At 39.6% G+C, this 21,448-nt stretch overlaps 1 protein-coding gene across 4 annotated transcripts in view; it reads left to right on the top strand.

The window, feature by feature from the left end:
* GABRG2 (gamma-aminobutyric acid type A receptor subunit gamma2) overlaps positions 1-21,448 on the top strand; it is an 85,109-nt gene that overhangs the window by 52,779 nt on the left and 10,882 nt on the right. The window contains exons 7-8 of one of the 4 annotated variants that reach the window (XM_040975675.1): positions 2,753-2,765; positions 2,944-2,969. The exons of the other annotated variants lie outside the window; for them this stretch is intronic. Coding sequence (XP_040831609.1) covers positions 2,753-2,765; positions 2,944-2,969 — 39 coding nt within the window. The remainder of the gene's footprint in view (positions 1-2,752; positions 2,766-2,943; positions 2,970-21,448) is intronic. 4 annotated transcript variants of the gene reach the window in all.

Below are 21,448 nucleotides of genomic sequence, written 5' to 3'. Positions count from 1 at the left end.
TTTAATCCTGCTTTGTCCTGCCCCTGTCATTGGACAGTGTATTTTTGAGGAAACCACTTTAACTTTTGAGCCTTGGCTTATTTAGCTTTAACATTAGAATCACAGGATAATTTTCACAGAAACATTATGCTCATCCAATAAAAATCTTACATAACATGCTCAATGCCATGCTAGGAAACCATCAAGTGTTGAATAGACAGATTTTTAAAATTAATTAATTAGTTGCAGCTGAATGTTGCCTATGAGTCCATCGTCTCTTACCTGCAGAATCCGAACTCAGGTCATAGCATTCAAAGCGGTAGAACTCAACCTGGACTAATTTGCTGGCAACACTTGATCTGGAATCTTGCTATATCTTTGACTATGAATTTTCATTTACTTTCCTGCAATTCATTTGGCTACGGCTACAGCCCCAGAACCATCAGTTCGTAACTCATGTCATATACATAGTGTTGCCTTTATGGATTCCTTCTCAAACATCCCTCACAAGAGAGTGATTTATGTACCCATGCCCATGGCAGCTCAACTTAAAATAATAAAGGTATGAATCAGCCCAGAAGTTCATCAACACATGGATAAAGAAAAGATTATATATACATTCTACAATACAACTCAGCCATTAAAAAAAAAAAAGATCCCGTCTTTTGTAACAAAATGCATGTCATTAGAAACCATTATGTTTGGCGAACTAAGCAGTGCAGAAAGACAAATGTCATGTTTTTCCTGATTTGTGATAACTAAGACACAGAGTACAAAAACCATGATCTATGGGAGCAAGACTGACATTTTCAAACTGATTATTGTTACAGATTTCGCGCATACTCTTGTGGAACACCAGTTTTTTCAGTTTGTTTGTTTTACTACTTTCTAGTAGTTAAATTATTTACCTAGTGGAGTGTTAAGCCTGTGTTTAAGACACACGAACTAAAAGACTGCCATTATAAACATTTAGAAAAATAACAATAAGGAAGAAGGAGGAGGTTGCCCATCCAAGTTACTAAAATCAGGTATCTAAGTGTCGATCACTTTCCTCTTTCAAATGAAAGAATAAAATGGGTTGGCGTCACCGAGCTATTTCTTCATTCTCCATCGTTACCCGGCCCTTCACATCTTTGCTTTTCTGTAGAGCACAATGACTCAGAGTGTATCACGGCCACTCCTGCCTCACTACTGCTGCTTTTGCATCGTGGCACACTCGCGTTTGAAAATGTCTGGAGACGTGACATTGCTGCCAGCATCTTAAACCCGACTTTAATATGATTCTTAAGCATAAGGAAGTTTGGAGACTGTGCCTGGCTTGCTCATTTTCCTAAGCTGTTAAGAAGAAACTGCTCTTTACATTTCTTTTTGCATAAATGCTTCAGTCGTATCCCCCCAACATTTGTAATGATTGCATTTTCTGCTCGTACTTACAGGGATGCCAGTTGAGATCCTACCTGTTACAGTTGATATTCTTTAGTCCCTGGAGCACTTGGCACTACTTTTCGTATGGGTGATGGTTGCCGGCTGGACTTTTTTCAATAGCAGCCTCGCAGCAGCTCCTGAAAACACAAAACAAAAATAAGAACACAGAGAAACAAAGGAAATCAAACCCAATGTATTAGCTTTAACAGAATATAGGACCAAAGGGAATGAGGAATGTTCTTACAACAAACAACATAATGTTTTAAAATGCAGTTATAACAAAGTATTTTTACTATGTCTTTTTAATATTAGTATGTGGTGATATGGGTTGCAAAATTATACTATAGAACTTCATATATTACAAAGGAAAGCATTTAAGGAGACACTAATTTTTCACTGGCTGTGGTTCTAAAAAAAAAAACCATGAATGGACTAAGTCATTTAGAGAAAAGATTTAAGTCCTAAAGCTTACCAGTTTATTCACCCGTGCTATTTACTTTTTAAGAGTTAACTAGTTATTTATTCAAAAGGGGAGAGAGGAGAAAGGGAGGGATTAGGGGAAGAGAAAGAGCTTCCACCTGCTGCTTCACTCTCCAATTGGCTGTAATAGCAAAGGCTGGGGCACCACAAAGCCGCAATCCAGGGACTGCACAAGTGGATGTGGAGACCCGAGCACCCGGAACATCTTCCATGCTTTACCAGGTGCATTAGCAGGAAGCTGAATCTCCCATTCAAGCACTAACCAGGCCCGACCCTGCTTCGCTTCCGAGATCAGACCAGACTGGGTGCGCTCAGGGTGGTATGGCTGTACACCAGGAAGCTGAATCTAAAGCAGAATGGCCAGGACTCCAGCTGGCACTCTCAGATATTAAATGATGGTTTTGCAAACAGCAGTTCAACAGCTGTGGCATAATGCTAGCCATGTATGTTACTTAGTTATTTATTTTTATTGGAAAGGCAGATGTACAGAGAGGAGGAGAGACAGAGAGGAAGAACTTCTGTCTGATGATTCACTCCCCAAGTGGCCGTAATGGCCAGTACTGCGCCAATCCGAAGCCAGGAGCCAGGAGCTCTTCCAGGTCTCCCTCATGGGTGCAGGGTCCCAAGGCTTTGGGCCATCCTCGATTGCCTTCCCAGGCCACAAGCAGGGAGCCAGATGGGAAGCAGAGCCGCTGGGATTAGAACCAGTGCCCATATGGGATCCTGGAGCATGCAAGCCGAGGACCTTAACCACTATGCTATTGCACCGGGCCCTATGTTACTTATTTTAAATGAACATTTCATCATCCATGAAATGCACAAAAGAGTAGATATCACAACGCTTATTTATATTAAATGTATAATGCAGAGGACAAAATTAAGTGGCATTTTGAATTTTGTTTTAACAGAAGACTACTTTCATTGATGATTCTAGCACTGTTTGATTCTCTTCGAAAACTACTTGGACTTCAGAAAAGCAGAGCATATTTTTAAGCATCTTCACACATATCTATCAGTTTTTGAAATATAATGTAAGAGAGAAGAAAGAAAATAAGATAGGCAGATTCTTCTAAAGGAAACTTTGGGTAAACATCTTCAGTACACATATATTTAAACATTTAAAGCAAAACAGCAGAATGACCTGATTCAAATTATGCAAGAGAATGAAAAAATTATTATGACCAGTAAAACTTGTCACCATAGACAAGAAATTACAAGGTGGTGTTGGGAGTGGGGAATAGAAAGAGAATAAGACAGAAATAACAATAAAAGGAATGAAGGAGGGAGGAAGGAGGCAGGAGGGAAGAAGAGAAATGAGAAGAAAGTAGGAAAGAAAGAATGAAAAAGAAAGAGAAAGAAAGGAAGAGAGAGGAAGGAAGGAAGGAAAGAAGGGAGGGACCAGGGGAGGGAGGGATAAAAAAAGGGCAGTCGTTCTGAAAAACATGAAAGAAAAAACATGAACTATTAAAAAATCTACGCAACTGTTACATCAAAAGGATGCTAGCTCATATCTAAGTGGAACTGTATTCCAGGAATTCAGTAATGGCTTCATATTATGTTAATATTAACTTAAAATCAGACAGCGTTTGTCAATTAATCACAGTAAAATGGAGAATGATATAACTCTCTTGTATACACAGAAAGTTCATTTGATGTGGCTCTGTCAATGATAAAATCTGCAAGCTAAGAACAGGACAAAAGTTTGCTAATGTGATGGTTTCTAGATCAAGATGTAATAACAAGAAATATATTTAATTACAAAATTTGGAAACAAGAATATAATATATACTTCCAAACAGTTCTGTGCTATACAACACTGGCATAGCAAGGCTCGAAAAAGAAAGTACGTGAAGTTTAGAAAGAAAGAAAGAAAAATGTTATTACTTGCAGAAGATATAATAGCCTACACAGAAAATATTTAAAATGCCAAGACTCACTATCTTAAATTCCAATTGAAAAATTCATTGTGATTTCTATTTTTAGAAGTAGTAAGGTGAATTTTAATTAGAGGTGCAGGCTGTGCTGCAGGCACCCGAATTCTAATATTGTTAAGAACTCCGTTTCACAGTCACAGCTCCACGAAGTGATTTCAATCATCAACTGTCCAAAATTTTCAGTTTCCTTCTAACATTTTCAGAGAGGTATTGATTGCCTCCATAATTTTCCTGATATCTTCATGCAATTTCCTTTTATTTTCATTAAACGTTTTGTATCTATATTTTATAGATATTCTTAAAATAAAGTTGGGGGTGATATAACCTCCTGAAATGAAAATGTGCAGGATTACTTTTTATCATCTGTTAAAAAATGTCATATTCATTTTGCAGTTATAACAAAATTATCTCTAAATGAAAATGTGTCCTAAGTCATTGATGGTTCTTAGGTCGGAATTTATTTTTCATTAATTTTTCATATATCTTTGTTTAGTATTCATTAGAGCAAGAAAATCATCTGTCTTGATCTCTGCTTTTTTCTTCCTTGTGCATAGTCTGATATATATTCTCCACAAATGTTGCTGGAAAATAGCTTGTTTTATTGATTTGAAGTGCATCTTCATTTTTCATTTGAACATCTGTAAAATCAAAGCACTTTAAAAATCAATGCACTCTTGCATTGATTAAAGTACCTTCCTTATGAAAACACCTTTAGAATATATTAAGCATGATGATCATTGTATATTTAAAAATAAAATGCTAGTTTTTATTATTCAAAGATGACTAATTAATCGCATGAATATTCTAGAAGAGCTTAATCAATCATGTTTGGAGAAATCTGGGGTAGAGATATTACCTGTTTCCTTTAATATAGCAGGAAAAATCCCATTTCTGATATCATTTCAAAAGTATGCACTAGTAGGACTTGTGGGTAAGATATAATCGTCTCTCTTGGGGTACTTATGAATAATAATTTTATTAGTGTTCTACAAGTGACACAGTAAGAGTTAGAGTACTTAGAAATTTCCTCAAAATCATCTAGTATGTGATAAAGCCAAGGCATGAAAACAAGTCTGCTACCATCACAAACTTTACAGCAGTTTTTATAACTGTTACATTAATGTATCTGCAAAACATTTAAAGCAGTCACTACTATAGAAAAAAAGACACCTTCAAATAACTTTTATTAAAATATCAGGTAGAAAAGTGAATTTGTTGTGTCTGCCCAAGTAAAATACAGCAATAAATAAGCACTCAAGATTGGGACTAACTAGAGTTAAAATGATGATTATTATTAGTCCAGGAGGACATATGGAATGAGAGAAAGTTCTTTACAAGAGAAGCATTTGAACTGAGGCTGGCGCTAAAGTTCAAATGTACTGAAAAGAGAGAACAGGCATTTGAGCAAACTACTAACAACGAAGGGTCACATGTAAGAATGATCACATATTCAAATAATTGCGAATGTTGGGTATTTCAGGTTCTAGAGTGCAACTATTTTTACTCCTATGTTAAAAAAAAAAAACCTGAGATTTAAACAAATGAGTAAGTAGAAAGTGAACAAAGAACATTATCTTTGCATCTATAAAGCTGACGCTGGAAAAGCTGGCAAATACCTATGGGTAAGTATGTTTATGCTACTGAAAGCCAGTTCTTGAACTAAATACCCAGGAGCATGAGAGGATTAACCACTAGAACTAGAACAGAGCTGGTAATCTTCCTGGTGAGCCAGTCACAAGAAGAAAGAGCAAAGAATGTAGTAATGCTTGTCCAGTATTTCCTTGTACAGCTCATTATTACCTGGTTGACTTATGCAGGGGAGAAGATGCGAAGAGCAAAGATGAAATGATGCATCCCTTTCTCTATGCCACAGTTGAAAATTTATATATGAAACGTCAAGAACTGAATGTTTTCCTAATATGCTACAATGGCATACAATGCTGGAGATTCCTACCTTCTCTTAAACATTTCCTAATAACAGTTAAACAGAATCACTGAAATGTTCCACTTCAATAGTGGCTCTAGGGATCTCAAAAGTTATTTCAAAAGGACAGTACTTAAACATAAAAGCAGGCACAGAGTGAATGAATACATTCTGAGGTTTTGTTCATTTTGGAATGGAAAGACTGTTGTTATCCGCACCTAAACTATGGAAAATAGCATGGAAGAAAAGAAAAGGACAGCTGTGGAATTCATTGTGTTAGGTTAGCGGCTGGGCTTACTCTTGATCTACTTTGTAAAAATAAACAACTACATGAAGTGTAAGACTCCACTTGACACCTTTAGGTAGAACTGCAACTTTTGAGCAACATAGATTTTTCTGTTCACCTCTGATCATAGTGATGGCCTAAACAATTGTTTTACATTGTTCTCAAGACTAATTCCAAAGTCTTTCCTGTGATACACAGTGGAACTCTGCATTTTCTTTTCAATTTCCTCTTTCTCTACTCTCCCCTTCATCCAATCTCAACACTGAATGTCAGAACCAATGTAACTGCAGTTTCTTGAATGTGTCAGGCTTTCACAAATGCCTCATAGGTGTCCTCTGTCCCCTGCAGAAGATGTTCTTCCTCTGTTACTTACTTGACAGCTCTTATTTGTCCTTCCTGATTCCATTGATAGACAGCCAATCCTGAGAATGTGTTCACATTCCCATTCCGTTGCAGGCCATTCCCTTCCCCTTCCTGGCACTCACGATATTGCTGTTCACGTGTAATCTCATTGTCCATAAAAGGTGCTGCCCAACCTGGGACTTTCGTGTTCACTTTTGTTTATCCAGTTATTATCTCAGGGAGTGGCTTATGGTAGGGAATACACACTGGTTGCTATAAACTAATATCTAGAGATAATTAGTTCTTTTTAAACTTTGTAAAATTGACAAAGTTCTAAAGGTAGTTTAAAAAGTGCCTCTGTAAGCATAACATGATCAAAATTCAACAGCAACACACTGTAAGGATGAAAAAAACACACACACACAAAACTGGGCTATGTGAATGTCATGCTTTTTGTTAAGGACTTTTTTCTCCTTGAAAAATTATCATATATACCCACTTAAAATCCATATATTTTGAATACAAATGTAATTTTTTTTGTATTAAAACCATCTATCCCATCAGATAAAGAAATTAAGATTATTTAGGGTTCATGCTAGGTTGACATGGGAGCATCTATACGATCATGTAGTGCAACCACCAATGCAAGTTCATACACGTAGATATATTATTGAAATTTGGCCTAAGGATGGATTTGAGTCAAGCTTCTCAATGAGTAATTTATGCCTCTGGATATAACACTATCCTCCCGTGTGCTCTAATACCAGAAAACCCACTACAGATTTGTGTACTACATTAAAAGCAATATGTACCAGCAACTCACTGTGAAATGTGAATGCCTAGGAAAGGGAATCATTAGATATAAAGGCTGTCGTGCTTTCTTTCTACTAGATCAACCAGGAGAGGGAATACGTGCAGAGAGAAGAGAGCTGAATTTACATGTGAAGAAACTGATGTTTTATGAAAACTTAAAGATATACACTTAGTAAGAACCAGGCTCAGGATGGAAATTCAGTCTGTTCTCAAGCCCACATTCCCATCACTGCAACCACATAGCACAGAGCATTGTCCAAGCACATTCTGTGTCAAGTGGGAAGGAGATTTAGTCTCATGGAACAGAACTCATCCAGGGGTAAAGACCAGAAAAATAGGAATGATGGTTTATAAAATCAGCACTTAACAAATGCTCTCACTTAGCTCCTCTGATTAGTCAGAACTAAAGGAAAACTCGGTTCTTTTCACTATCGGTCTCAGTTCACCCAGTGCCCCTCCTTAAGGGGAGATCATGGAGTATGGCTGTGTGCCAAACTAAATCAAGATTTCGTCCTTGGCCGGGATTCAAAGGGAGAGTGCATTGATTTCATCTCAGATTCTCATCTTGTTCGTTCGACCCCCTTTCAGTACATGGTATCGTTGCTCTTCTGGTGGCAGAGAGACACTGCCATCCTCTCCCTGGAGGACAGCTGACAAAGTGCGGTGAGACTGTTTGCTGGCAGCGCTTCTCTCGTCTGGTTTGTTTTACCTAACAACATGCCACAGCTCTTCAAGCAGCAATCAGAAAGAAACTGCCCTGACTCACTTCTCCTGACAACTAGGAGGGAACTACGAAAACTATACAATGCCTTTGCTTCAAGCTCAGAGTGCAGTAGGTGACTAATCAATGTTCTCCACTGCCAAGATGCTCTCTCTCTTCTTTTCTGGACATCACACACAGTAATCTATGATAGAGGAAAACTAACACAAGGGTATTTGCAGAAGTTGTTCACGAGAGAAGGCAATTAAAGAGCAATTTATTTTTGTGTACATTAGTTTTTAAATCCTTGCATGGCATTTTTATAATATGCATGTTCCATGAACCTTTTGAAAGTCTCTTATACTTGCAGGTTTCTAAGAGGTAGAATGGGGAGCAAGAGACCCAGATTTCCACATTTCTAAAATAAAGGCATCAAATAAGTTGATGACTGAAGATGCACATTTATGAAGCTTTGAGTTTGTGTTATTATTTCAGTAGAATGGAGCCAAATTATCAGTGTAATGCATTTAACAGAATGTTACTATGAAAAAATCTCAAAGGTAAAATCAAGTAACAGAAATTCTATGTTTTAGATCTGATACTAATTTATTATATAGCCCTGGGTGTACAATTTCAATTCTTTGATTTTAGTTATAACTCTATTGCGTGACCTTTGATATTTCTTTTAAATGTGATTCATCAAAGTAGCATGTTTTGTCCTTTGCATTTGGTATATCTTTCAGTTATCTTAAAATAGTTATAGCTTAGGGAATTATTTCATCATTTTGTTTTTTCAAACTTTTAAAAAAGATTTATTTTCATTTATTTGAAAGGCAGACACACAGACGGGGGTGTGAGACAGAGATGGGAAACAGAAAGTGAGAGAGAATGCGAGTGATCTTTCCTCAATTGCTTTGCTGCGCAAATGACCACAATGGCCAGAGCATGGCTAGGCTGAAGCCAAGAGCCAGGCATCCTTTCCAGGCTCTCGACAGGCTGGCAAGTGCCCACGCACTTGGGTCATTTTTCTTTCTTTCCCAAATACATTAGAAGAAAGTTGACCTGGAAATGGAGCAGTTGGGATTCATATGGGAGCTCATATGGGATGCTGGCATCGTAGCCAGCAGCTTAACGACCTGTCCCACGGCACTGAAAACAAGGTCATGTTTTTAGATGTAAAATAAGGTAGTTCTATTGATAATCTATTTTTTGAAAGATTTATTTATTTTTATTGGAAAGTCAGATATACAGAGAGGAGGAGAGACAGAGAGAAAGATCTTCCATTCATTGAATAATTCTCCAAGCGGCCAATATGACCAGAGCTGAGCTGATTGGAAGCCGAAAGCCAGGAGACTCTTCCAGGTCTCCCATGCAGGTGCAGGGTTCCAAGACTTTGGGCCATCCTGGACTGCTTTCCCAGATCACAAGCAGGGAGGTGGGTGGGAAGAGTGGCTGCCGGGATTAGAACCAGTGCTCATATAGGATTCTGGGTGTATCCAAGGCGAGGACTTTAGCCACTAGGCTACCACACTGGGTCCAATAATCTATTTCTCATTGATCAAATTTTTAGTGAGAATAAGCAAATTGATATAGAAAGCGTAAATTATTTTCCTATAGTGACTTATATCTAGCCAATTTCCCCAAATTATTCCAATTACCATCTTCCTTCTACTGAATTTATTTGTTTTTAAGGAATGTGCTGGTGTGAAAGAGCTAAACATTCATGTAAAAGTGAGTTTTTCCCCCCATTTTGATGATTATAGAGGGCAAGAAAGGAATTTTCATTTGCTCGCTTTCAAATAGCAGATTGAAAGTAGGCTGAAGACTCATGAATATCAACATCTACCCTTTCTGTAGAAATCTCTGGATCAGCTGGAAGTTAGCTCAATATTGAGAGACCAGTGCTTTAACAAATACTACAGCTCTTGAAAATAAAAGACAATTTTTCTTCATTCTTATCCTTGGCAATTACTCAATATCAAATACTGGCTAAATCTGAAATTTATTCAGGAACTCAAGCATGGGAGAGAAGAGAGAAAAATCTATTAAATCGTTCTTGCATAAACCACGGTTGTTTTACAATTCATAGTTCAGTCATTTAAATGACAATATTAACACAAATTTTTAAAAAAGCACTCGGTGAATTGAAAGACTCAGGTGGTGAATACTGATCTTTGGCAAATCCTGCCACCACTTTCCCACCTGTAAAACACAGGAACTGATCTGATCTCTAAATTTCATTTCAGTGCTGACACCACACATTCACACCTAAACTCTGATTCAGCAATGAATGCACTGGCAACTCCCTATCTAAGGGGTCAAAGACGCAGCTTTGGTGACAGAGCAGTATGGCATTGTTTCTGCTGCTGATCAGACATGGAATACCATCTGGGAAAATAATAAAAGTGCCAACTCAAAAACGGATGGGGGTAGAGGGAAAGGCCTTTCATAATCCTTAAAAACGTCCCTGCAGCAGCAATACCCAGATATGGGGCAAATACACACAGCTTAGATCACACGATCCTTCTCTCATGGCGAACTAGAAACCCATTTTCCCAAAAATGTAATGATTTTTTTCCTTGTGGACAGAGAATGCTTGACACCAGTCCCCTACTCTGGATGCCCCTGCATAAAAACAAAACAAAACAAACAAAAAAACAAATACCGCAGGTGCCCAAAAGCTTTGTCATAGGATTCACTCTCTGACACATAAGCTGAAAACAGACAACTTTGCATGCAGAGTTCCAAAGGTATCATGAAAAAGCATGTAGCAGTATGTTGTTCCTAAAGTTCTCAAATTTCCAATACACAGTCAAGTCTCAAAAAGGACTTTTTGGTGACTGTAGGTGACTTTGCTGTCATCTGCCAGTCCTGCAATGGACTCTTCAGTCTGCCAAAAGTCATGCATACAGCACAAGGTCTGTCACCCTCTACTAGGGAAATCATCTTTTATCGACTGGGTGTGGCTTTCTCCTACTTTAGTGTCTGTGATAGAGCCCTTTCAGTGGAAGGAGGATGCCAGCTTTCTTATGTTTGACATCTACAATGCACTATCTGAGGTATAAGCACTATGTCTTTAGTTTTAAAACTGCAAGAAGGAATGTGATTATTGACTATAAAGGCATTTATCATACATTGAAACCAAAGTGAAAGGTTATAATATACGATTAGATTCTCAAAGTCATAAGCTAAAAACACTAACAAAAGGAATTAGAAATTTAAGAAATTCAATAGCATTTGGTAAACACCTGTGATGTCTCTTGTCCCTGTTCTAAGCCCTCTACAGTGATCTATGTAATACTTTTTCAGAACTCTATGAGGTAATAATGTCTACTTTCCCCATGATTCCATGGAGAAATGTGGAACTAGAGAGAGATAAAGTACTCTACCCAAGGATACTCAGCAAATGAATGTCAAACTAATAAATACATAGTTTTCATTTTTCATCAAATGCCTTATTCCTTAATTACAAAATGAAGAATTTCCATCAATGAAATTTGAAGTTAATTTCAAATACACAAATTTAAGCAATAATGCCCATAAATGTTCAAACACGAAAATCAGGGGCTTGTGCTGTGTTACACTGGTAAAACCACCACCTGTAAAGCCAGCGTCCAATATGGTCACTGATTCTAGTCCCAGCTGCTTTATTACAGATCAAGCTCCCTTTTAATGACCTGGGGAGAGCAGCACAAGATGGCTCAAGAGCATGGACACCTGCTGTTCCATGGGCGACCCAAAGCTGCAGCTGCTGGTTTTGCCTTGGCCCAGCCCTGGAAGCTGCAGTCATCTGAGGAGTGAATAGGCATCAGGGAGATTATCTTTCAATGTCTGTCTGTCTGTTTGTCTGTCTCTCTGGCTTCTTTATCTGTGACTTTAAAAAGTAAGTAAATGTTTAAAAGAACACTAAAATTATACTCAACATTTCATGTAGAAATTCTATGAGATGCATTATAAATTAAATCTGTTGCTTTATGGAGAAGAAGAAAAGAGAATTAGGAAGTAGATATATATCCAAGATTACACAAGATCACAACCAAGTAGGGATTACAAATAAGATCTTCCAGCTTTGATTCCCTGTTTTTCTCTTTCAAGACACGAGAGTGTTCACCGTTGTTGAGCCAAATGATGTTTGATAATTGATAGAATTTTAAAATATATAGGTAACAAATTTTATCAGAAAGCACAAAATTCCCTTTGAATATCAAAAAATGCAAAACTTCTTGAGTGACTGAATAAATTTCATGTGGTGACAAGAACCTTTAACACTGACTCTTGGGAACAGAGAGCAAATAAGGTCAAAATTGTAAGCCTATGATTTGACATCTTGGGGAACATTTTGCGACTTGGCCTTTTGGAACTGTTGCCTGCAGTTGCCTGAATTTGAACATCATTTTCTCCAGCTGCTTTCAAAATTATTTTTTAAAGCTTGATATTCTAACACTAGGTTTCTCAACCTCTGTGGAGCCTTTCTTCAAGAAAATGTCAGTACCTGGGTTACAGCAGGTTCCGTGAAAGGGTGAAAACGACACAAAAAATAGTGTGTCTACCAACATGCTCGCTCTTCCTGCCTCTGGAATCATCTGTGAAATACAGACATAATTTACATGCGCAGAATTTATGTAGGATGTTTATTTCTGGTAGCACTGGTTTTCAGGATGATTTTAAAACTTCAGCTGAGGTTCTTGTTATTTCTGCTCCAAGACTGGTATTCAGTATTAAACAATGCAAGGTGGAAGTGGATGTGCAAAACTTCTATACTTATTTAGAACACCTGGCTGGTATCGCTTGTGTACCCAAGTAAGGGCAGAGTAAAAACAAACAAGCAAACAACAACAACAACAACAAAACAAAAAACTAACATCAATCTCTGTTCATTAGTCAAGGAAGCTTACCAAATGCTAGATAGAAGCAGCATGAAATTACCACATGCACTTAGCTAAAAAATTACTAATGGCCAAGTTCTTAATTCTACCAATCATATAAAACAAAGTGAAAAAACATGGGAAGAGGTCAGCGAGAAATATTGTCTTTACATCTAAGTGGGTAGATGCTCCTATTTAAAAGATCAGGACACAATTGAAGGAAAGTAAAGACAACCATGTGCCTTGAAGAGTTGATACAGCCGTTCTGCTGTGTCAGAGGTGTTCTACAACAACTACATCTAAGATAATACATGTTTGAAAAATGTTTAATTATAAAGGCAGATACCTCCCCATACTGCAGAATCAAATCTGTGCTAATGGTCATGGCAATGGTGAAGCCTGCATGGCATAAAATTAAATGTTCCCTATTGAAAAAGTCATTGTTACTGTCATTATGGAATCAATGCTCAAAGTGACATATTTAAGAGTATTTCTGGGAGCAGACGCCTATAGTAGTGATAGACAGGCCCACGTCCCACATTATAGTACTTGGGTTTGTTTACCGGCTCTAGCTTCCTGCTACTGTAAACTCGAGGAGGCAGCAATGATGGGTCCAGTAACTGGATGTCTGTCATCCCTGGGGAGACCTGGTTGCACCCCTCACTTGTGACTCTACCTTCATCCCAGCCCCTGCTTAAGTGTGAATCTGGTGTGTATATTCTCTTTCTACCTATTGAATAAACGAAGTCTATGACTCCTTTATACATGCATGTTTATATGTAAAACAAAGATGTATAAAAATGGAAAACATTTTCATCCACATGAGGGCCTTCCTGGCATCTCTCCTGTTGAAACACTCTCAGTAAATTATTGGAGCTAACAGTAGAATATGAACTCATGTTTTAAAATTTGTACTAAAATGGAACTTCTACAAGAAGTAAATTAGGAGTGTGTTATTTTCTCAATAGTGCTCTACACGGAATAAGTGTACATAAAAGAACATTGATTACCTTTGACTAGTAAACCATATTTAAATGTAATTATTTGCACTTAGGAGCCAGAGCTGGATAAAAGCAAGCAAATTTCACTATCACACATGTGAGCTACATTAGAATTAGGACTATTGTATATTAATGGCATACTTGGATAAATTAAAGGAAATTATGTGAAGTCTCAAACCTATTTATTAAGAGGGACCCAGCTAATTTGATGTCATATTGACTTTGAGGGAGGCCCCACAAGGACTGATGCCCACCACCACATTTCTTCCTTGCGTAAGTACACACCCCACTGAGAAGCTTGAGAGTGGGCAGCTCACAACTCAGAACTGTCGCTTTCTCCAAAGAAACACCTTTGTCTAATATGCACCTCTCTCCACTGCAAGACTACATAATGCTGCTTACTGACCACTTCCTGGAGGCGCTCCTCAAACTGAGGCAAGGCCTTGCTCAGCTTTATGCTCTCATTCTCCGCTCTCCTTTCCCCCACGTCTTCTGCAAGCCAAACACCAGTAAGTCACCTCCCCAGACTCTGTGATGGCAAAGGCTTCAGCTTAGCTCTATCCATCCCATCCTTTGATCTCACAAGATCTCCTGGCTGAAAAAATATTCAACGGATTTTGGAATACTCAATGAGAAATTAAGCCACCCCTAGGACAGATGTAAAAATTGGTTGTGAATAGCATGTACAGCACTTGGCAACTCATTAATTCAAAAGCATTTTCTCCCTAAGAATGTCCTTGGTCACTCTCTAGGAATTCTACCCAACAAGTCAGAATGGGCACATTTAGAGACACACAGCAGGGATCAGAAAAACCTTAGTCCTATTCGAGAGCAATATTTGAAAACTGATGTTTCCTAAAATGCTCATCTAAGAAATCTGAGGGTAAAATGCTTTTTGATAGAATTTCAGGTTATGTTCTAACAAAAATTGTAGCACTATTTACTCACACAAAGATTGCACAGCTCTGTTGCTTGTCCCTGTTCTGTCAAGGCGGGGCATTAGTACGTTATAATTACACATTATACAGCCTAAAACCAAACTCCTGGCTTGGTGCTGGAGCCTTGCATGGTGGCCATTTAGGGAGTGAACTAGGGGATGGAAGACCTCGTTGTGTTTTCCTCACTCTCTCTGTAACTCCACCTTTGAAATAAATCTTTAAAAAATTAACTTTTAACATTTTATTATGCCTTTTGTTGACATCTATTGAAGTTGAAAGTTTGCTCATATGAGGTACTGGCAATCAATAAATATAAATAAATAAATTCATTTTTTATGAATTCTCTATTTCTTAGTTAAAATCCGGATTTCTTTCCTCAATGACTAATTGAAATTCTTTGTGTATGATGATGTTAACCTTCGGGGTTTTTTTGTTTGTTTTTTCAACTCATTTTTAAAATTTTTTTTATTATATTTTTTCGATCTTTACATAGTTAATTGGAGTAAAAAGGCTCAAGGGCTATAGAACCTTAGGTTTTTACTTAATTTGGAAATGCTCCTGTGTAGCTAGAGCTAGACAACTAGCTAGAGCATTCCTTATAACAGAGAAGTTCTAATTTTTGAACAGTAGGCCTGAGATCTTTTTTCTTTATGCCCTTTATGTTTTATACTGTACTTAAAAAAAAAAAAACTTTACCCTTACTAATATACTCTATACTGTGCCCAGCAAAGTGGCCTGGTAGCTAAATCCTCACCTTGTATGTGCCAGGATCCCAGATGGGTACAGGATCATGTTCTAGCTGCTCCACTTTCCATCCAGCTCCCTGCTTGTGCCCTGGGAAAGCAGTAGAGCATGGCCCAAAGCCTTGGGAACCTGCACCTGCGTGGGAGATCCAGAAGAAGATCCTGGCTTCTATTTGGCTTGGCTCCAGCAGCTGAGGCCACTTGGGGAATGAGTCAGACAGAAGATCTATTTTCTCTGTAAATCAGCCTTCCAATAAAAATGCAATTTATAAACAGATAGTCTATATTTTTCTCATGTGGTATTTATACTCATTATGATTTTGGATTTTTGGCCTATCCTATGTTTGTTTTATTGCGCAGTAAAGCTCTAATTTAAGAAAAAGTTTCCTTGATAGAAATTAATTTACTTCCAAATCAACTTCATGGAGTCACTGCCACAGATTGTAATGTTTAATGAGGAATATTGAAGGTAGCCCTAATGCCTTGCCTCAGCGTGTCAGACTATCTTAGAAAAAACAAAGCAGCAGAAAATGCACATTAATGCTTGTTACTTTAAATTACACATCGCTTCCCCTCAGTCCCAATCTATGTTCACTTGTTCTAGACTCAGAGTAATACAGAAACCTAACTAATATGCAAGATGTTATGACTTTAAACATGCCATGTTAGGATAAATCAGTAGAAAGAATACATTTAAAGTGGCTGAAGCATCACCTTTGACTTTGGTTGGCACTGAAGTCTCTGGAGCCTGGGGAAGCACTGATGCAGCACTTTAAGGGGATTTGATTTTCTAGGCGCCTCAGCTCCCGAGTCTTTAAGAACACACAAAGTGATGTGGCCTTGGCGATAAGGTGGCCATCAGGATGTCACTGTGAAGCTGCTTTGCTTTTAAATGGCTTGTTCCCAGGTTTGAATCCGAAATCCACTGTTAGAAAAGCTTCAGATTTGCTGGCAAAGATGAAAGATGCTGAGAAGCTATTACCTTATTTATAGAAATTGACAGATTAGCAGACCACGGACGTTTAGACTCTAACCTGAAATGAACTACAGAATTGAATCAAGATAAGTATCTTGCTAACTTTGGAAAAATTAAAGTTTGCCTTTTTAAAATCAGTTCATTAATGTCGAACTCCAGATTCTCACTCACAGGATAAGGAAGAAGGAATTTATTACAACTCTCTATCGTTGTCTAAAAGTATTGTATTTATATGCATTTAAAGTGTGCAGAAAATTCAAGGATTTGGAAATACTAGGAAAAATTACTTCTGAGTATTAATTATTAAAATGAAACTTTTCTCTCCCTTTTTTCTGTCTGAAGTAAAAGAATTTGCACTTGCTAATGGTATTCTTATCAAATAAGAAAAAGAGAAATATTAATGCAGGTCCTCTTGACGGCTAGTGGTCCTGAGTGTTGCCAGCTATCAGGAAAGTACAGATGAAATCACAACGAGGTTTTACTTCATGCCAGTTAGAATACTTATCATCTAATAATAATAATAATAATAATAATAATAATAATAATAAAGTAGTATGGATATAGGTACAAAGGTAATCTAGTCCACTGTTGGTGGAAATGTATGGTTGTACAATCACTACAAAATATAATATGGAGCTTCCTCAGAAATGTGAAGTTAAGATCTGTTACATGACCCAGCCATCCCACTCCTTGGAATTTATCCTAAAGGACTGAAAGCAGCAGTTGTAACATTCAACCCTGTGATTATAGCAGCTCAATTGACAACCACTAAGATATGGAATGAACTTTGTTATCCAACACTGATGTTTGGATTAGAAAAAAAAAATCCTGGCATAATATGATGGAATATTACTCAGCCATAAAAAAGGATGAGCTCCTGTCCTTTTCAACAAAACCAATCCAAGTGGAGACTTTTACACGTAGTGAAAAGTCAGCATCAAAAAGACAAATACAATGTGGAAACTAACAAGCAGTGTACAAAAAAAGTATATGAGCAAAACTAACCTAACCCTTATTTGTGTACAAATGCTTTCCTAGTTAGTTGAATTCTTTATTTACTAGATGATTGAGCTTGTTTGATTATGCAAAAATCAAATGAAAAATAAGGAAGGAAGGAAGAGGCAGGGTAAAAGTCAGCATCGGAGGGAAGATGCAGTGGGAAGTACCATGTTTTTAAAACTGTATGTAAAGACAATCCATGGAATTTTGCCTTTGCGCAAACAAAAAAGTCATTTTAAATGTTTCTGCACCTTGTTCATAGTCAATGCCTCTCATTATTCTAAGCTGTGTCAAAAACAGAAAACTAAATTACAAAAGTTAATTTAAATGCTTATGTTTAGACACAATCTCACAAGCCTAACATATAGTTACTACTGATCATTTTTAATGCAAGTCTGCAGATATGATTGCTAAATAATTCTATACCTTGACTTCTGTGATATCTGATATCCCATTAATTCAGAGTCAGCAGTAGCTTTTTATCCCTGCCTCACTCAGCCACGATATAAATAAAGTAGTAGAACTTTAGTCTACCAAAAGGCAGAGTTTGGGAACATTCAAAACCCTACTTAGGAAACACCGCAGGGTTGGAGAACAAAGTGTTCACTCCTTTAAAAATAACTGGAGATTCTCTATGACATCATCTTGAAGGGTACTTGGAGAAGCCGGAGTAGAGGAAAGAACCGTACTGAAGTTGTAATACATCCTGTCAGGGCAGACTTTTCTGATTCAGGCTTCTAGGGTACATTATTTTTAAATCAGATAAAATAAGCTAGGTATGTACGGAAATGTATACAAAGCCAAGTAATTAAACTATAATATATGATTCATATAATCATATTTATGGACAAAATACAATTTTTCTTTTTGAGATGTCAAAAACTTTATTAGGAATTTGTTTTTATTGTGCTGGTACCAGTTTACCCAAGCCATTAGTTTGTGAAAAGTGCATAGCATTTCGCAATGGGTCTAGTTTTGCTTTGTTGGTCCTTCCGTTTGCTCTTTTCTGCATTTGTTTTATTCACATCTTGTGTTGACAAATCAGTTGAAAATGTAAAGTTTTCTTAGTACCACAGCACAAGGATTCCTTTCTTTTGAGGTAGAGAGCTGTGACTCCCTTTTAACTCTGGGGATCATCTACAGCTTTTTGTGGGTTGATCCTTTGAGGCAGCTTTTTGGGCGCCTGACAGGGGAGTGCAGGAGAGGCCTCTGCTGGCCTCGGCTCTCTTCTCGATCTTCGGAATCAGCCTTATCGTCGTCTCGTTCAGACCGGTTGTGGTGACAGGCTCTGCACGATGGTCTGCACCCCTGGTAAACCTTTCCTACCATCAGCTGGCCACAAGCATCTTCAGCCGCGCCCTTGGCACCCTGCATGTCTCCCTGCACAGGAGTGATGGAGTCCTGTGGTGGAGCCTGGTAGCAGCATGGGAGTCTTTGTTGCCTTCCTCGGCGCCAGCGAGGACGGGCCTGGCCAGCAGATGTGCCATCTAAGCCGTCGCCATCGGTGGCAAGGTAATGGTGTGGGCAGTGGGGCCCAGGAGCCCTCCGCCCTGAGTAGCCCCAGGATCGGGTGCGCTTGGCTACGTACTTGCTGCCCAGGACTGTAGCTCCCCTGGCGCCGGTGACATTGGCTGCCTCCACACCCTTCTCGCCCTCCACCACGTCAAACTCCACGATCTCACCGCCTCGCAAGCTGGGCAGGTACTTCCAGGGGTTGTTCTTCTTGATGGCTGCCTCGTGCATGAAGATGTTTTCCTGGGTATCGTTTTGGACAATTAATCCATACTGGTTCTTGACGTTGAAGCATTTCACAGTGCCCAGCACTTGGGTGGCAAGAATCTTCTGGTCCCCGCTGGCATGTTCCAGTTCTGTGAGGGCCTTGCCTGTGGTTGAGGGCTTGGGCTCGGCACTCAGCTGCTGGGTGTTGGCTGTGCTGCTCTTGGTGGTGGTGATAGTTGTTGGGCCTGGCTCTGGCAGCTGCGGCTTCTCCCAGGGTGTCATGGTGCCCAGGTCAGAAGTGGTGGTGCTGCTGCTCGGGGCCTTCCGGGGTCTGCTCTCTGCTCCTGCTGCTGAGTCAACTGCGGCCTGTCCATTTTTTTCCTTCAGAGATTCAGGAATGCCAGAATCTGGTGACTGCGGAGCATCGGGATGAAACTTCCCTAACACCTGGCTTAGCCCCAATTCCAAATGCTTCACCTTGCTGGGTAGGACTTGGTCAGGCAACAGGTGTCTGTCTGTCTGCTGCCGTTTGGCCAGGAACTCCTGCAGGGTGGACATGATGTCACGAACGAGCTGCCGTGATTTTTGGTCTTTTTCTTTCAGCAGCTTCTCCCGAGTGTGGAGCTCCTCCTTCATAGCACAGAAATCCTGCTGCTTCTCCTGGAAGGAAACACGAAGCTTTGCGTTGGAATCTTCTAAAGCCAGCATCTTTTGCTTGGTGGTGTCCAGTAACTGCTCATTTTGCTCTTTCATGTTTTGTAGCTCCGTTCCCAGTGTAGACATCCGGTGTTTCAGTTTTTTCACAGATTGCGCCAAAATTGTGTTTTCGTCGTCCTTCTTTCGAATGTTTTCCTTCAGCAATTTTAACTGCCTAGTTTTGGCTTTGAAGAACACAGTTTTCCTTTCCATTGCCTTCGTTAAACTAGTTTGTTTCCTCTTCAGCTCTTTTATTTGTGATGGCATTTGTTGGTTCTGTGCTGCCAGCTGTGAAGTCTGCACCAGGGAATGCGAAAGTGCCTCCATTTCATCTCGGAGGAGCCTGATGGTTCCCTCTCTCGTCGCTAACGATCTTTTTAGGCTCTTCATTTCTTCTTCGATGTCTTTCAAAGTTTCCCTCCAGGTGACAGATATTCTTGCCTCCTGGGAGTCCTCTCTTATTGTTGGTGTCTTGGAGGACTCTCCCAAAACTCGGAGCTGGCTTAAGACATCTTTTGTTGAAGAAGACTGGTCAAGAGGTTTGAGGATTTGAGGATCTTCCTTTCTTGAGTCTGCTGGCAGTTTCTTGATGGTGTGTTTTGCTGCAGCGGATGGCACCTTGTTGGCGCTGGACTTCCCATCCGCGAGATTAGTGAGAACCCCCCTTTTCTCTAGGTCTTTCAACAGAGCTGTGTGCTTTGTGTGGAGAGTTTTTAGTTCGGCCTCTTTCTCCTGTAACGTGTGCCGATAAAGGGCTAATAGTTTGTTTTTCTGCCTCATCACCCGGCACAGTGGTCGGAGCTCTGTAGAAAAAATCGGTGGCATTTCATCTTGATGTTCCAAGTCCCTCCTCAGGGCCACTTTTATTAAATATAAGAAATAGCTGCAAAGAAAAGTTATATGATATTCGAGCAGTACCAGGAAGCGGCGTACGCCAGAGCGTAGGCCAGTATATCGCCAGGACATGTTTGTGTGCGGGCCGCTCAACTGGTCTGGACCGCTTGGAAGAAGCGTCCAGCTCAGTTGGACAGCCCCGCAAAATGTCGCCAGAGCAAGGCATGCTGGGGCTTTATATAGGCAGCTAACAATGGGGTTGCCTGGAGACAGTAGGCCCAGTGTTCCGTCATCTGCCCCTTTGTAGCCCATTGGCTCCTTGGCCCTCTTTATGCCCTTCCCCCTCCCCCGGTGAGGCTTCCACCAAGGCCCAAAAAGCCCCCAAGTAAACCATTGTGTGCCTAAGCATCAGTATTAAAAAGTATAGGAGCTGGGTATCCCTTCCGTGTGTGGTCTACCCAATGTCAGGCTGATGTGGTAGTTCCCCAGGCCGTCCCTTGCTTTGCCCAGCCTGAGCCCCATGGGCTCCTCCGCTGCCCTGACGGAGCAGCTCCATTGCCTGAAGCAGCTGCTGAGGCAGACTGTAGGCAGGCGAGTGTAGGGCTCGGGCAGAGTCTCTGGGTTGTTGGTAGGACGGCCGCTCCTCATGCCCAACAGATCCTGAGTGGGCGTTAGCCATGCCCAAGGGCTGGTGGAGAATGGAGAATGGCCTGAGCTAGGGCCTGGACACGAAGCCCTGTGAGCCCCTGGAGAATAGCCAGGTCTTCTGTTGCCTCCACCTCATCTTTTGGGGG

This window comes from Ochotona curzoniae, unplaced genomic scaffold, assembly GCF_017591425.1.
Source record: "Ochotona curzoniae isolate NIBS_2020 unplaced genomic scaffold, NIBS_Ocur_1.0 contig_1, whole genome shotgun sequence".
NCBI lineage: Eukaryota > Metazoa > Chordata > Mammalia > Lagomorpha > Ochotonidae > Ochotona > Ochotona curzoniae.
This window is presented reverse-complemented; position numbering and strand designations above follow the sequence as displayed.